This window comes from Semicossyphus pulcher, unplaced genomic scaffold, assembly GCF_022749685.1.
Source record: "Semicossyphus pulcher isolate SPU_LCO1_2020_fin unplaced genomic scaffold, fSemPul1.0.p SCAF_28, whole genome shotgun sequence".
Lineage (NCBI taxonomy): Eukaryota > Metazoa > Chordata > Actinopteri > Labriformes > Labridae > Semicossyphus > Semicossyphus pulcher.
Window position 1 is genome coordinate 4,948,913 of NW_027211702.1, and position 18,588 is coordinate 4,967,500.

At 41.5% G+C, this 18,588-nt stretch overlaps 1 protein-coding gene across 7 annotated transcripts in view; it reads right to left on the bottom strand.

Moving 5' to 3' along the window:
- Nucleotides 1-18,588, bottom strand: part of LOC138605018 (transcription factor 4-like) — a 248,899-nt gene that overhangs the window by 82,433 nt on the left and 147,878 nt on the right. For 2 of the 7 annotated variants that reach the window (XM_069677088.1, XM_069677086.1), the window contains exon 1: nt 555-957. The exons of the other annotated variants lie outside the window; for them this stretch is intronic. In XM_069677088.1, the coding sequence (XP_069533189.1) occupies nt 555-623 (69 nt within the window). In that variant the 5' untranslated portion in view covers nt 624-957. Of the gene's footprint in view, nt 1-554; nt 958-18,588 lie in introns of those variants that run through there. 7 annotated transcript variants of the gene reach the window in all.

The window sequence follows — 18,588 nt, forward strand, 5'->3', positions numbered from 1 at the left end:
AGCACAGGTGAGGCACACCTAGGCGCGCGCATACACACACACTACAAACACACATTGATCACATTTCAGAAGATCCAACCTTTTTCATTCAAGCACTACGGCTCTCTACAGCAGCTTCTGTCACTTTCCCCGCTCGACACACACACACACAAACACAGACACACACACACATGCACGCGCACGCACACCAACACATACACACACCGGACACACACACACACACACACACACACACACACTCTTTTATTCCCCCCGATAAACAACAGCACTGCTGTTTTTCCAAAAATAAACCTCCGACAGACGGACAGAAGAGAAAGCGCTCACAGTCCGTTCGCACTTTGACGCGCGGCGGCGAACCGACGCGCCTCTAAGTTGGTGCGTTAAAAAGCGACACTCTTCACCTTCACACCTCCTCTCTCTCCCTCTCTCGCTCCTCTTTTCTTACCCTCTCTCTCTCTCTACCTCCCTCCCTCTCCGTCTGACTCCCAAACCCTCACGGGGGGAAAGAAAAAGACACGGAAGAAGACATGGATGGAAGAGAGTGTGTGTCTTACCGCTTTGCCGTTGTAGTAATACATGAGTGAGCTGCCTGTCATCCCGGGGATGGTGTACGCACAATACATCGTTCCGCTCCTCCGCAGAAAGAAGAAAAACTCTTATTTCTCCCCCTTTTCCTCTCCGCGTCTCTCCCTTTCTCTCTCTGTTTTGGGTTTATTTCGCTCCCCCCGCCCCTTCTCTTCTCGTCTTCTCCACCTTTTCTTCTTCTTTTCTCTCCTGTTTGAACTTTTTCTCGGGATTTGTTATGATCTCAAACTCTCGCCGCTCCGCTCGCGTGTTCCTGCTTGCGCGTTTTTTTTCCCCGCCGACAATTCCTTCAGTTGCATTTTCCCATATGGCCGAGCCGAGGCACGCGGAATATGCAAAGTAGGCAGAGAGAGAGAGAGGGAGAGAGAGAGGTGCCCCTCCCCTTCTCCCTCTCTCTCTCTCGTTCCCTCGCTCGCTCTCACACACTCATAACCGCGCGCACGGAAAATGTAGAGGAAGAGAGAGAGAGGGTGAAAAGCAGCAAACTCACAAACACACACAGACGCTCGCGGACACGCGCACGGTTGCCGACACTCTTTCAACTTTCCACAGTAAATCTGGAAGTCATCCCTCCCTCCCCCTCCCTCTCTTCCTCCCTCCTCGCGCGGTGCTGCAGTTCGCCGCCTGCCTTTGAACTGAGCCGAATATTCACTTTTTCCACCGCGTTCAGACCGCGCGCTCATTTCATCACTCTCCTCCTTTTTTTTACTCCTCTTCTGTTTACTTTCTTTTCTTCCTCTCTTGTTTAGCTCACATTTCATCCTCTCATTTATTGTTTCCTCCTTTCCAGTTTATTCTCCTTCTTCTACTCTCCTCTGTTTTCCTCCTCTCTCCTTCTTCCCCCTTTCTTCCTCCCCTTTGTTTCCTTTTGTCGTCCTCAGGGTGCCGTCTTCCTTCTCTCCCCCTTTTTCCTATTTCCTCCCCCTGTGTTCACAAGTCTCCTTCCTTGTATCCTCCTCCCATCCCCTTCCTCCTTCGCTTGTCTCCTTTGCCCCTCTGCTTCTCCCCTTGTTTCCTCCTCCTGCCTCCCTCTCCCTCCCTTGTTCTTACTCCTGTCCTCCCTCGTTTGTACCTCCCTTCCTACCTTCTTCTCTTGTTTCCTCTAGTCCTATTTACTCCCCTCCTCTCCTCCTTCTTTTCCTCTTCTCTCCTTCCTCCTCGCCTCTGCACCTGTTTCCTCATTTCTTTTTCCTTCCTTTGTCACTTGTTTCCTCGTTATGTCTCCTCGATGTCCTACCATGTTTAGCCTCCCATCTCCTTCTTCCTCCCCTTTTTGTTTCCTCCTCTCCTCTCTCGTTTCCTTATTTCCTTTCCTTTGCTGTCTTATTTTCTCCCTGCCTGGCTACTCCTCTCCTTTCTTTCTACTCCCTTGTTACCTTCCCTTCCTTTAATATTAAAATCTTGTCCTCCGCTCCCATCGTTTCCTAACTTCCTATTCCCTTCATTCTTCACTTGTATCCTCAACCTGTGTTTGCTCCTCTCCTCCTTTATTATCTTCCCTCCTTTCCTGTTGACCCTCCCTCCCCTCTTGGCCCCCTCCCTCCCTGTTAAATTTGCTTCTCGCCTTCCTTTTCCTTTGCTTCCTTCCTGTTGTCCTATCTCTGCTCCTCTCCTCCTTTCCCCCTTGTTTTTTCTTTTTTGTCTCCTTTTTCCTCCCCTCTTGTTTCCTCCCTGTGTCCCTTGTTTCCTCCCCGTGTTAATCCTCTCCTCCCTCATTTTTGCCTCTGAGCTCCTTCTTCCTGCCATTCCTCTTCTCCTTCTGGTTCCTCCTTTCCCATTTGTTCTCCATCTTTTTCTCCTCTACTTCTTCCACTGGTAAAAGTAAAACATACATTTCCCTCGAATCAAGTAGAGCTCATATTTTATAATGAACTGTAAAAGTCATGTTGAGAACAAAGGTGAGCAGACATAAGGAAAGTGAGCAGAAGTGAAGAAGTCCATATTTAAAGAAACACTGTTCCATCTCAAATCGGCCAATAGGAGGCGCCATAAATACCTCCAATTCAGTGATGTGAAAGAACATTTGTATTTTTCCTGGCACACAGCATCACTTAAGTCACAGACAACTGGCAGTTTGTTTAATGTGTCATTTCATCTAAATTTAATTGTCTTAAAACAATGATTCTGTGTGAGGAGCTGTTCGACTGTTTATTTCCTAAATAACGGCGTTCCTGCTCAGATGGCGCCTGGAAAATTAAAGGTAAACTTTTAAATACCACAGAGCCTCCATTGTAAGTCTGATTGACAAGCAGGTTTGTGTGCAGACCTAGAAATACTGACTGTTCCCCAGATTTATCACACATACAGGCAGGTCTGCAGAGGAGGACTGTGATAGCTCTGGTTGCTTTAAGTCGGGTTGTTTTATTGAGCTTTAATATTTCTGGATCCTTCTACAATAAGAGTGAATGGATTAAAGAGATTCGTTACTCGGGGCTTATTTAAAATATATTTACAGCCAGAATTCTTATTTGGACAGTGAAAGTTGTTCATTGTAAACATCCAGCAAAGTTAACTGAAAGATTTGGCGTCCCAGACTAACTGATGTTGTCTTTAAAACAGGGATTTTTACATCTAACAACATTGGGGTCGTCTAATATTCGGGGTCTAGACTTCTAAATGCCAGGATACGTTCACAACAGTAGACGAGTGTCTCATGACTGAGGCCAGCCGTCACTCAAGGCTGCAGAGCCAGGGGGATGAAAGATGGAGACACACGGTGATCGTCCGGAGCAATGTGGCTCAAAGTCGGCCAAGCTAACGAACAACTGAGACGGAGTTATGATGCTAATTTTAATGTAATTGTTATCAATGCAACAAAGTCATTAAACAGCTGTCACTCAGCCAAGAAATACGGTGTCACAGAGGGTAATGTCCGATGACGGTGAGGCCGAAAAAGATCGTCTTAAAAATGCTAACAGGTTTAGCTAACAGATGCTAACAGAGAAAATCGTACCGCGGACGCTTCAAGAGGCTGACAGGAGAGTGTGTGAGTGTGTGACTGACAAACAGAACGAAGGTCTGCCCATTGCCAGAGCTGTCATCCAGCTGTTTCATGGCCGCTCCATAGACAGGCCTCACTTCGATGGTTAATGATTTATTAAAATTTTAAAAAGCATTTTATCTAAAAGGCTAAAATAATTTATAAAAATATTTATAAAAATTTATAAAAACAAAGTTGGTCTTCAAAAAAATGAGTCTTGAAAGCGGGGTCGTCTTATAATCAGGGTCGTCTTACATTCGGATCAAACACGGAGCTCCACCTCCAGACTAAAAAGAACGGTCCAAACCTAAGCAGCAGACGCTCCCAACACTGTATCCTACATGTCCCATAATCCCTGCTGTTTAAAAGAAGTCCATGTCGCCCCTTGGTTTCAAAGGTGAAGCCACACCAGTGCTTTAAGCCTGCATTCTTGTTAATGGCCAGTAGGGGCAGACTTGGTAAGATAACACAATCGTTTATTGATCCCCAGGGGGAAATTTGGGTGTTGCGGCAGCACAAAGACAAAATAGCAAATACAGTATATAATATATAAATACAGTATAAAAATAGATCGATAAATAAAAATAAAAATTTAGTTTTAAGTTATATTCAACTTTTACACACGTAGGAGATAAGTGACAACTTAAAGTGACAGTTGTGGGATAAAGTGACATGGTATGAGGTAATACAGTATGATATGAGGTCTAAGGTTTATGATATGGTGCAACATGAAGTGCAGTGTTAAAGTGCGTAAGTTATATGACGGTGAAAATTGCAATTATATAGTTTAATATAATATAATATACAGTATGGTAATAATATCGTAATAATGTACATTATGAATACCACGATATAATACACTTTATAATATACCATACTATATAACAGTGACTAGTAATTATAATAATAGTATAAAATAGTGCAGTAAAACATGGAGGTAAGTGGTAAATACAGTCTATGAAGATATAACCACCTGATAGATAGACCAGTGTATGGCAAGAAGTAATGACAAAACGAGCTCAGTTCTCTGCTGATTTTTTACCTCAGTTAGTGATTTCCTCGTGAATTTATGGTCTCAATCTCTCAATCATCTCTCGCATGATGTCCTGAGGAAGATGTTGGCTTGACCTATCCATGTTATAATAAAGGATTTTTATTCTACACCTCGGATGCCTGTTGACTGCCTCTCCACACCTTGGATTTATTTACCGTCGGATAGCTGGACAGTCATTATGTTCTTTGTCTCTATTCATTACCTGCCCTATCCTTGATGAGCACCTTATTTTTCACTACAGGATCATCTACAGCAGTTTTTTTGACCCAGTGCAGCACTCCCTTCATTTTTGCTTTTACAGCATGATGTTTATTTTATAAAGCACGGCCTCATTTAGAGTCAAATCTTACGACAAAGCACGGAGAGATTTAGGGTGTGTGTGCGTGTTTGACAGGTCGCTATAACGGCTACCTGAAAAATGTTCAGTGTTTGGTTGTAATAAAAGACACTCTCTGGAGTTGGCTGGTCATATTTAGAGTAAGCACACTGTGTTTCACACCTGTTGTTTGCTAGCCAGAATTAGCAACTCAATTAAAATCAATGTGACAGTAAATTATGGATGCACCCTGCTTATCAAGCTAGCGCTGGCATCAGCTAACCCCTCGCTCCTTTCCAGCTCGACCCTCTCGTCCAAATATGGTCACTTCTGGCTCCAAATCCAAGATGGCGCCAGACGCCAGGCTCAAGGCTAAGAAACAGCAGTCCATGAAACCAATGGATGTTTATTTTATGGTTTATTCTCTGAGCCCAGGCTGTTTTCAAAGGCTGAGTGGAATTAACCCTGACAATTAAATGTGTAAAATAGGCGGAGTTCACCTTTAAAAAAAGACGTAAACTTGCTAATAGAGAGGGAGAGAGAGAGAGAGAGAGAGAGAGATGCAGGCAGTCATGAACACAGTCAGACAGACAGTGTTCAGTCTTCCAAATTTCATATTAACATCGTCATCATTCATCCTATTCAAACAAATAATAGACTCCAAAACAAGCGAGCAGACCTCTCTCTCCCTCTCTTTCTCTCTTTCTCTCTATCTCTCTCGCCCTCTCTCTCCTCTTCTTTCGGCTTTAATTTGATTAAAAAGCGAGCTGCAGGAAGGGGAGGGAGGGCTGATGCACATCTAATAAGTGGACCATCTGTCTGCAGCGCTGGCTGGCTCCCAGCATTGTACCCAACCAGACTGCACGGTGAAAAAGAGGGAGAGATGGAGGGATGAAGGGAGGGTGGAGAGGGAGGAAAGAAGAGCAGGGGGGAAAAATACAGAGCCCAAAAAGAGTGACCCGGTTGAGGGGAAAGAAGCAGAGACAGCATTTTTAATTTTGTCTGCCGCTTGCTTGGGCAACAAACCTGCGGAGGAGACGAAGAAGAATGAAGAGAGGAGGAAAGAGGGAGGAGGAGAGGAAGAAAGAAAGAGAGCTCAAAGGAGAGCATAAGAAGAGGAGAGGAGGGAATGATGGAGGGGAGGAAGTGGAAAAGAAAAGATGGTGGAGAGGAGAATTTGGGGAAAACAGGTGGAAAGGAGAAAAGGAGGGAGGAGAGGAAAGGATATAAGAAAAGAGGAGGGGAGGAGAGGAAAGGAAAGGAGAAAAGAGAGGATGAGAGGAAGAAAGAAAGAGTGCTCAAAGGAGAGCATTAGAGGAGGAGAGGAGGGAATGATGGAGGGGAGGAAGTGGAAAAGAAAAGATGGGGAGAGGAGAATATGGGAAGAGATGAGGAGAATTTGGGAAGGCAGTAATATAAGAAGAGATGAGGGGAGAAAAGAAGGGAATACAAGAATGCAGAAGAAAAGAAAAGAGATGAGAGGAACAGGAGGAGATGAGTAGAGGAGAGGAGAGGAGAGGAGACTGAGCAGTGGAAGAGGAGGGATGACAGGGAAGGAAGAGTGGAGAGGAAAAATTAAACAGAAGAAAAAAGGAGAAAATAAAGGAGGGAAAAGAAAGGAAAAAGCTTGACCTTTGACCTAAAGGTAGTACAGTCTGTTCCAGGCACATACACATAAACAACAGCTTTGTCTGCTTGTACTTTAACAAGCCACCAAAGGTCACAGTGGATATCACTCGTTCCTTCCTCTACTCCTCTTTTCTCTCCCTCTTCATCCTCCTTTCCTCATTCTTTTTCTTCTCCATACTCTTCATCTTCTCCTTCCTCCCTCCCTCTGCTTCTCTCCTCCATCGTAGCCCTTATCACACATCATCCCTCACTCCCTTTACACTCCTCTTCCTTTCCTTAAATCCCATACCCCTCGCTGGTTTCCCTCCTCACCCCCCCCCCCCACCCCTTTCCTTCCTCATACTTCCTCCCCTCTTCCGCCTGTTTCTGCCTTTTACTTCTTTCTCCTCTCCTCTTCTCCTCCCTCCTCCTCCTCCTCTCTTGTGCTGAGATAACAGTTAATCCCTGGTTGAATTATAATCTCACATTTCATCCTGATTTCACGCTGACGGGATTTTCCTTCACATTACAACGCCCAGTTGTCAATCTCTCTCTCTCTCTCTCTCTCTCTCTCTCTCTCTCTTCCTGTCTTTCTCAATATCGCTGTCCCGTTGTTTGAGTTTACTTTCCTTCCTTCCCTTTCTTTCTTTCTTTCTTTCTGTCCTTTTTGAGTTCTTCTTTTTTTTCTCCTCATTTTGTTTGTTCCCTTCTTTCTTCCTTTTTCTCTTTCCCCTCCTTTCTATTTTTGTAACAGCTCCCTTATATTTTGCTCTCTCACACATGGAGCACTGCTGGCCTAAAGGCCTACGAACACACTCTCCCTCTCTCTCTTACACGCACGCACACACACACACACACACACACACACACACACACACACTCAGCATGGAAACACTTTGTTCTCATTCAGCCACTTTCCATCGTGAGCCTTTGATTTGAGTCGTTTTATGTTCCAGGTCTGAATTTACAAATAATAAAGTTATTGACAGGACCGAAGAGGTGAGAGCAGGCAGGTACACACACACACGCACACGCACACACACACACACACACACACACACACACACACACACACAATAATGGACACACTTAAACACCTTGTGAAGAAATGCGTTATAGACAGGTGAGATCAGTAGATATTGCCATCTAATTTAAGCATTTATCAGTTAAAGCCCTAGACAAACAATGCTCCACTGGAAGAGCTGTACCCGAAACATGACTGTGTAGGTTTTAAGGAAATGGCTTAATACGACCTACATGTTTATAGTCGGTGAATTGTGGTCACTGTAGTCCTTATGATGGGAGAAGAGAGGACGTTGGGTGAAGCAGTATTGACGTCTATTTTGGATGGTGGTCGGGAGCGAATGGAGGGTCGACCAAAACAAGACTTTAACCCAGGAGACTGGAGTTGAGTCCCATTTGACGTTGACTTAATTTACTGCACGTCAGTGACTGTATATAAAGATGGACAACACTTCTCCACCTCCTCTTGTTGTACAAAAAGGAACCCAAAGACCCCCGGAGCGGGTGCTACCATCTTGCATATTTGTATCCAGCATTGACGTTCCGCCCCTTCCTCTCCCCAAAACACACCTTTACCTTGTGGCCTTGCCATGTTGGAGCCCTCAGGTGGGCTCAGTCTGCAGCAGAACAGCTTCTTGTGTCGCTCTGAAGCAGATATTCACGCTTATGGAAAGTTCAATGGGGGAGCTGTCATGTCGGCCATCTTTTTATACAGTCTATGAGCACATTTTAGTGCATAAACCCAAAATAACACAACCATTTCATAACCCTTTTTTGCAGTTTGAAAGTGGATAAGAGGATGTGTTGCTTTAAAGGGTAGGAACAAACAATCTGTGTGGTCGTATGGGTTTGAGGAATTGTAGGAGTATCATGTGATATGAAGCTGATTACAATATAAAGTAACTTCAATCCTGCTCACATGATAAGTGATGTATGTTGAGTGAATAAATTGATGGATAGAGAAACAATATGGCCGACAGACTAAAGGAACAAGAGTGAGAGAGTTCTTCATTCTCTCTCCGGTGTAATCAGGGTAAAAAACCTGACGTGGCCTCAATTCTGACGGAGAAAATCAGAAGCTAATTTTCCCCCCCAAAAAAAACAAACTGACACACACACACACACACACACACACACACACACACACAGTACGCAAAGTGTTTGGAGAGGGTGTGTAAGTGTGTCTCTGATGTGAGTGTCTGAAGAACTCGGTGTGCGTGCGTGTGTGTGCGTGCGTGCGTGTGCGTGCGTGCGTGTGTGCGCCTGGCATCCATCAGAACCACAGCTTGCCGAAAAAACAGTAAGCACAGTGCAGAGAGAGAGAGAGAGGGAGAGAGGGGCGAACGAACGAGCGCTGCTGCACGCTAATTATGTATGCATGATTTAATCTGCAACTCAATAATATGCAAATATATTCATATGTTAGTTTCTTAATTAAAAATGCAAAGCAGCCCTTATGGTGATTTTTCTGTGATTTTCCTTTCAGCCTAACAAACGGAACATTTTGAGAAATTCAACAAATTGGAGGGAAGCGCTGCGACAGGGGTTAACACGAGAACCCCGTCCTACTTCAACTTCCTGTTTTCAGAATAAAAGAGGAGCTGGACCAAGAGGAACTTGTTGAATGAAGTCAGACTTTGTCACACCACCTGAAGAGTACATACTTTAATATACATTTGAGTAGTTACTTTAAAGGCATGTTTTTGAGTTGCCATAACTGCCAGTTCTTTACGCTCAAGTCGAGTTTTATAATTATGAATTCTGACCAAAGACAAAAACAAACATGGAAACTTAATCTTGTTTGTCAAGGTTTAAGTGATAAAGTACTTTGTTGACAATACATAGTATTGCAATAAAACTGCAGTTATACACCTGCCTCATTATTAACATCAAAGGGACTTATTTTGCTTTTAATACTATTACAGGTCTATCAGACATTTTACTACTGTCCGGTTTTTCCTGATCCCCAAAGGATGAAGCCGGCTGACTTTGGTCTTCCCCTGACTTTTACTGTAAGAGATACGCATAATGTCTATTGAATATATGGCCAGACAATTTGGTTAGGAAACTTAAGGTCTTTTGGGCGCCGGTTTGGCTTAGCGGTTAAATCGACGACCATATACAGAGGCTAACGTCAACTCCCACCCTCGGCCCTAGCCGCGTGTCATCCCCACTCTCCCTTCTCCTATTTCCGCCACTATCCACTGTCCTCTCTTCAAGTAAAGGCATAAAAAGCCCAAAAAATAACATTTAAATGATTACATGAATTATAATGATGTGACGTTGCGGGGTAGTTAGACGGATGGAGGATGGACGAGGAAGAGGCGATGTGCGTTGCTACCTCAACAGAGCCCAGATTTATTTCCTTGCCCGCAGCAACAGCTAACCCGACGTTGAGGTTTCCCCTGGAAAAACTACAAAACAGGTTGGCTCAGTCTTTTCTCCTCGCTTTTTTGGGCATTCTGGTGTAGCGTTAGTAAAAAACGACATTTAGCCAAGACTTCCTTCTCTGTGTGCTGCATTGTTTACAGTCCAGTTAGCAGCTTGAGACGTGACCGTGTGTTCAGATCAAAGTGAAGTGAAATTCTCTCCTCCAGATATGTCTGCAAATTAAACGCTGTCATGTCTTGGTTCACTCCATCCCCCGGAGGAGCGCCCGTTCATCTGTCTGTGCTGAGTCTCAGTTTCACTGTTAACAGTAAGTTACACAGAGGCTGTAGCAGATTTTCTTGTGATCGACTTTAATTAACGGCTCTTCAGTTTGCTGAAATAACAACATCATGATGCAGATTAGTAACAAGTCAACATGAAGCTTTGTCAGGTCTGTCAGTCTGTCAGTTTGTTGAATGGAGGATGCATTCGAGAAAGTCAGGGAACTTGCAACGCTGAATTGTTTTTGATCTAGAACAGATTGTTCGCTACAAATTGCACGACTAAATCGTTGTCAGATGACCACCGAAGGCAGCCGGGATGTCATTACAGCAGATTGCGTTCTGCTGTTTTTTCCTTCATTCACCTGCTGATACGTGATTGGTCAATACTCATACTACAAACGTACTACAAACTAGAACCCTTCCTGTACTTCAGTCTGGTCGTGCACCTACAGATTCTACATTTTTATGTCGAACAGTGATTAGCATTGTCATAATGAGCCTGTTAGCATCCTGACACTCACATGGAGTTCAATGCAACGTACACTCTCAGTCTGGTTCAGAGACAGCTTTGCCACCAATCACAGAGGTCAAACTGAAATAAGAAAGGCCTGTTGCCCAGCCAACAAGTCCTTAAATGTTAGTTAAGAAAAGAACAGATTCTTTTTTAAAAACTAAACTTAATTTCATCCCACAAAGCGCAGCCTGTCGACCAGTTCACAAACTGGAAACAAACAAAACTGAGATCACTTTCCCTGCGCTGGCGTGAGACCTGCCGTCCTCCTGCCGAGCGGCTCATTCAGCGCTCGAGTGAAACCTGCTGCTGATAGAAAGGCCCGCTCGGCGCTTTGTGTTCAGGTATACTTTACACAGAGCGTGCTCAGAATGAAAACAATGATTAAAGATGAAGCTAATCCGCAGCACCAGCAGCATGCATTACAGCGACACAACAGGGTGTGTGTGTTTCATGTGTGTGTGTTATGAGGCTGATATTCAGATCGCTGAGACGCAGGCTTTGTTGAAGCCAATGATCTCATTAGAGAAAACAACCTGTTGTTTTATTGACCCGACGGCCTTTTTTCTCTGTTTGTTTCTTTTATTCTGATTCTTCTGTTTCTGGTCCAATTTTTACTTTCTTGTGTGAATATTCCTCTTTCTTCTCGGAGTCTCTTGCACCATTCCCTTGTATTTTTTCATCTCTGGTTTAGCTCTTGTGAGGTTTTTAGTTCTGAATGAGGACATGTTAAAGTGTGATCCATATTTAACGTATGCATTAGCAGCTGTCTACGCCAACACATCCAATCCGAGCAGACGAGTGTGGAGGATAAACTTTAATGATGGTCACAAACCTCTGATGACAGCGGACTGACCACGAAGAGATGAAGCATCTTGGGAAATCTTCTAAACCTTTGACGAACTTTTAAAACAGCTGCAAAAAGCCTACAAACTCTTCAACTCCACGATAGGTGCTGATAAATATCTCTCACATTTTTTCTGTGATCACAAATTAACTTTCCATGAGAAACGGTTTTGACAGCTTGTCAGGTTAAAATCAGACAGCAATTAGCTGTCAGCAGGCAGCGCTCTCCAAACACTACTTGATGTTGTGTTCATTATGTAGCATTTTATAAAGATTTAAAAGGTTATTAGCAGGAAAATATATCAAAATTAAAAACTATTTCACCCCTTAAATGATACTAAAGGAGAAAAAAGTGCTTAAAGCAGGATGAGTCTAAAATTTTGCTGCATTCAGATTCATATTTAACACATTATCGACAAATTAAAACTGTTTTATCACCACAAATGCAGGCTGATGTGTGTGAGTGTGTGTGTATGTTTGAGTGATAACATGTGATATTCATCGTAGCCTTGGAGCAAATCAGAGTGCCGCTCTCTGCTGCCTGTTACTGCAGCCAAATATTTGGGCTCAGGAATGCACAAGGGTACATTCACATCTGCAGCCGGCATTCATGTGTGTGTCTGTGTGTGTGTGTGTGTGTTCCTGTGTGAAGCGGAGAGAGAGAGGTCTTTGTGGAAGCCAAATGCCCCCACAAGGACAGAAAGGCAGCGAACATCTTCAGCCTGAGGTCATGTCATTGACAAGAAACCTTTAAGGCACTGAGGCAGTTGTTAAAGCAAACCCTTTTCATAGTAAAGGTCACATGGTGGTAACAACAACTACTAACTAACTTGTCAAGTGCCAGACATGTGTCCAGAGCAGTGCATTATGGGGGCTGGTGCTCATGGAGCAGGGTTGAGTAGCCATAGCTTATTAATTGTTTGCCCTGCTTGTTCTAACAGCAAACAGTGGAAGCAATTAGCAATTGGTGCACCATGCTAACAGAGAGCTAACTAGCATCAAATTAGTAGGGTTTTCACATCAGCCATTCAACAGTAACAAACAGGGAGAAACTTAGCAATAGCTACTGTTCAGTTATGGGGCTAACATATTGATCCAAAAAGTTTTATGTTGTAGCAGCATGGGTCAAGCATTATTTTTCTGGTTATGCTCGTGTTGGACTGTTTAAGATGCTATTTGATGAACTGACAACCATCATCGGGACTGATCAATCTGAACTCAGTTCAGCAAGTTATCCAATAAACAAACTTAACATGATTAAGATTAAGGTACCAGCGATCCCAAATTTGATAGGCTAAATAGTGTTACGACTTTATTTGGTGTATTTACAAGGGTTAATATGAAGTTAAGGAGTTTAATTATTCATGTTAAACAGTAAATGCAAGAAGGACTGATTTAAAATAAGACTGTACATTTCATTTATATATTTGATTTGGTGAAGTGATACGTAATTTAGAAGCCAGATGCCTTACTTTATGTTTCAAGGACTTCATTACCCATGGCGGAAATGGAACGGCAATGTTGAGACGTAGAAAACTTTGTTGTTAGCCGTAGGTCGTACTCTTTGTTATCACAAGCTAACGTGTATGCCACCTTTTTTATTTCACTAAAGAGAATGTCTTTTAAGTTCAGAGTCTCCTCTCGTCATTTTTTAAAAGTAGTTGGACTAATCTACAACAAATAGCTAGCACAACAACTAGCTAGGGTAACATTATATCATCATTATAGCATAACATTTGTAGTGCTACACAAATAAGTACAATATCAGTTATCAGGGCACAAAAACAAGCATTAGATTTGTGTTGCTACAAGCCAAAGATTAAATTCTATTTTTAGAGCACAAAAGCTAGCATAACATTTGTTAGGCTAGACTAACATAATGCTAGCACAATCACACTTCCAACAGGAGGCAAAGCTAACATAGCATTAGCAGGGCTAGCCGCCCACAGCTCATCGCCATCTAGCCTAACTAGCTACCACATAGCTATCACTGCTTTAAGATACAATTAGCTTTAAGCCTTTCATAGATAGATAGATAGCCTGAGTCAAAACTGTAATGCTGTATTATTTATGAATATTAAGTTAGATTCAATTTAGATTTGTGTCATATTTGGTGTGAGGGGTCAAGTTTTGTGTCAAACAAAAGTTCTCTTCTGGAAAATAAGAGGTCAAAAACAGACAAACATGCATGAACACACTCATGCACACAAACGGATACCTTGTGATTCAATTAGTCAGTTTCCCATCTGACACAAAATGGCGGCCTGGTGCAACAGCATGGGACATTTCGGGACTGAGAGCCAAGCAAATAGCTTAAAGTCTACACACACGTATGCATGCACAACACACATACGCACACACATAGGCCTACCAATATTGTTTTGTTAATAGAATGGTATTTTTTATGAACAGTAAGTGCATTATTGGCAGTTAAAAATCCGAATAATTGGACTTGGATAAAAACGGCAGGCAGATAATTTAAAGCGTTTTTGAGTGGAATGAGTCATGGAAGCATCCGCACAACATAACTGAACACACAGCTGTCTTCTTGTGTGTGTATGTGTGTGACAGTTAAACCATGAGGTCATCCCTGGCTAAGGCTGTTCTCTGCATTTCTTTAGGATAAACACTGACCTGCTGCAGGGACAACGGCGTCATTCAAAACATCAGTTGCAACATTTTTTCTCTGTGTGTTATTGTTTTATATCAGAACACCTCAGAGTGCGTTATTGTTTTTATATCAGAACACCTCAGAGTGTGTTATTGTTTTATATCAGAACACCTCAGAGTGCGTTATTGTTTTTATATCAGAACACCTCAGAGTGTGTTATTGTTTTATATCAGAACACCTCAGAGTGTGTTATTGTTTTATATCAGAACACCTCAGAGTGCGTTATTGCTTTATATCAGAACACCTCAGAGTGTGTTATTGTTTTATATCAGAACACCTCAGAGTGCGTTATTGCTTTATATCAGAACACCTCAGAGTGCGTTATTGATACTTCAATATCAAAACACCTCAGAGTGCGTTATTGTTTTCTATCAAAACACCTCAGAGTGCGTTATTGTTTTGTATCAGTATTTTACAAAGGGAAAAAGAGCTGTGTGTAAATCCTCTTCCAGTCCCTACATCAAGCAAACTCAAAATACTGTATCAGCATCTGTTAAACTATCTATTTATTTATTGTTATAATGACACAATCCCCATTAAATTAGATACATACATTACAACAAAAACAAACCATGGACATTTTCTATATATCAATGCTCCCTCTAACTGCCTCTCTCTCTCTCTCTCTCTCTCTCTCTCTCTCTCGGCCCTCCCTCCCCATCGCCTCTTTCTCATCTCATCTTCTGCCAAGGCCCGGTACAACACGGCTAATTTGAGCAGCATGCTAACACACGCACACACACACACATCATTTTCAGCAACACTTCACACACGAGGAGGTGAGGTCGACGTGTGTTTTTATGTTTTTCAGATGGTTGTCACATGAAAACTGCAGGCAGTTTGACAGTGAGACAAAACTGACAGAGTGGACACGGCGATGTTACTGGATATTTATATATAGTATCTTTAATAATTTCTCTTTTACACTGTCAACTACAGACAAATGATTTGTGTTTTTATGAGCAAATCAGCTGACTTTGATTTAAAAATGTATTCCCTTTTTTCTTATATATATACTTTTTTCTGTTTTATTTATTTGTTGTTTTGTTTATTATTATTATTTTTAAATATATATTTTGCTCTGTAATAATTGAACAAATGTGTTTTCATGCTGGGAATATAAAACATTCATGATAACGATGACTTCATCAATATCCTTGAAATGTTTTATTTGTTGTTCATGAAGCGTACATTGTTTGATGCCATTATAAGTTTGTGCAGACCTTTAATTTATGTACAGAACTATTTAAAAATAGAAAAGAACAGATATAATTATATATATATATTTATATATATTTTTTATTATTATATATATTCCTGATGTATAACTTTTTAGCTAAACCAGGTGTGCCATGAAAAATGTTGTTTCTTTATGTTTTTTGAGTATATTATATCTAATTATATACAAATAAAAATTATCCGATATTTTCAGTAATGATGAGTTGATATAAAACATTGTTATTTCCGTGAATAACTCCGATCAAAAAGCACACAAAAGTGTGGGAACCAGATCGTCCACAAACAACAGAAGCCCTCAGGGTAACTGACTCCCAGGGTCTGTGGATCCTCTGTGGTGCCAGGGGCCGCCTGAAGGGGGCAGTATGGCTCACCAAACTGCTTCCCCCATCGCACCACTCTCCCTCCCTCACCCCCCGTCCTTCCTCCACCCGCGGCCCCACCGGGGACCGCCGGCTCTCCTACTGTGCCTTCTGCAAGACCTGGCTTAATTTAATTAACGCTGTCGACTTTAAACAAAACCACATCTGAGCCGAGGAGCGAGCGAGCGAGAGGGAGAGCGAGAGGGAGAGAGAGCAGGAAATAGCCAGAGCAGAGAGCAGACCGCCCCGGTCAGACCGCTGAGAGGATTTAATCGTTCAGGGTTTGAACGTATTTCACCTTTTTGAGGTTTTTAAAAAAGGAGAGATAAAAAAAGGATTCCATCTTTAAGTTACAAAAATCAAAGGAGATGAAGTTTGCTTTTAAAGGAGCTGAAGACTCGTCTCATTCTGGATCCTCCAGATTAAAGTAAAATACTAAATGATGAGCTTCAGGTAAAAATGTGATTTTGTGGTTACTTGTAGAAACTTTAACACGATGCTGTGTCTGTTTTAGAGATGATAAATGCTTCACCGTGACGAGACATGATGTAGAGTTGGGAGGAGGACATTTTTAGGGAATGTTGAAGCTTTTTTGTAAATTGTTATGTTAAGTTTGCAACATTTTGTTGCCTGACAGAAACAAAATTTGAGCCTGACGTTCTGAATAAGTTAGGTTCGTAGTAACACAGTTTTGTTAAAGAAAGATAAGGAACATTTGTAACATTTTAAAGCTAAACTCACTGAGATTCTACATGTAAGATAAGACACACACACCCTGTCAGATTGCACACACAATGTTGATATGTGCCATTTACAAACCTGAGATATTTCACAGCACAGATTCTGTACAAAAATAAATTTATGTTTACATTTTCTTTTGTTAAAAAGATTCAGAAATTAAAAGAGCACCTTATGATTTATTCAATAATTCCCAAAAGGCTTTTTTTTATGTTCAAGTTTGGACTTTGTATAAAGCATAAAAGCAAAGTTACATTTATGGAAAGTGTTTATTATTATTATTATTACATAAAAAAAATGTTTAATTATTATATAAAAATTTAATTATCAGATTTTGTAAACTGATGAAAAATATATTTAAGAAATCACAGGTTACGTTTGGAACTGTGATTAAGAATTATTATTATTGATTAATTTGCAGATTATTTTCACCTTAATCTTCTTGTCCATCCAAACATTTAGCACAATGCTCATTACGTTTCTGGAGTGAAAGTGACGTCGTCAATATCTTTTGTCCAACCAGCAGTCCCAAACTCTTAACGACAAAGACGAGCAGTATTATTTACATTTGAAAGGCCGGGACAAATAAATAAATGACAGAATCGATGAATCAATAATTAAAATAGTTGGAGATTAATTTTCTTTGTTTCTACTTATTGATTAATCCACTTTTACTTGGAGCTCGAGGTCAGATCCTATTCAATCAGAACAGGTTACAATCTTCTTCCAGACAATACGACGACATTTAATCGATGTTAGCTTTAATGAAAAATATGAATCCAGTAGAAATCACTTTTTCAACGCTGTAAATATTAAGATTTAAAATAAAACTTTAACCATGTCTGAACTGAGGTGGGATTATTTCATGGAACATCATTAGGTGTTAATTCATCACAAGGCAGCTTCATAGCTGGACCCAGTGTCACCATGAAAGTGTGTGCGTGTGTGTGTGTGTGTGTGTGTGTGTGTGTGTGTGTGTGTGTAAGTAAAACAAAGAAAAAGAAGCATTAAACAAACTCAAACTGAACATTAAATACACTGATGCTGACACATGTATAATTTAATGTCTCTCTCCTGTAATAGCATCGTTTTGTGCTTCCATTACAGCCATTTTGGGGGATAATGTTGATATACAGTATGCATATGTGTGTGTGTGTGTGTGTGTGTGTGTGTGTGTGTTTTGTTGATATTCAGTCAGCATTAGCAAAGCTCCGAGGACGGGCGGGAGACTCTATCAGCACGAACAACAAATTAACCAAAACAATGATATCTAAAGGAAAAAAAGCTGTTTTACTCCGAACACCAACAAAGAAGAACAGCAGCGAGACGGCACTCTGCAACCTGCTAATGTTAGCAACTGATGCCTAATTTCCTTTTGATTACAAAGACATCCCACGCTCTCCTCTCAAGTGACGTTTAATTGTTTCTCAAAGTAAATCATCAACTCAGCAAACTAAATTTGACAAACAACAATAACAAACTTGCAGCACGGGGAGACGACAAAGACGAGGAGGAGGAGGAGGAGGAGCAGGAGGGGGGAGAAATGAATTAATTAAAGAAAAAGAGCCATCGCCCGCAGTGGAAGTGAAACAGAGATGAAAGAAAACAGACAAGACTTTTTGCCTTAAATGAAGTGTGTTCACAGGCTGGAGCATATGGGAGGGCAGCAACACAACAACAAGGAAGACACGTTTAAACGCACTTAAATGACACTTTGAATCCTTCTGAATTCACCAGAGGACGTTTAAATGCAGAATCCGAGAGAGCATGTCAAGATTCCTTTTGTTTAAGATCTTAAACAATAATATGATTAAAACATCAGACACGTTAAAGTCATCGCAAGCTAAAAAAGAGGATAAAAAGCAGCTTTTAAATGAAGCTTGGAGCCTGAAATGAGACTTAAGTGTGACTTAGCAAATCAAGCTAATGCTGGTTCTTTTTAAAGAGGTCCTTAAATCTTCAAAAGATGAAAATATCACCAAATATTGAGCCACAAATAAGCTC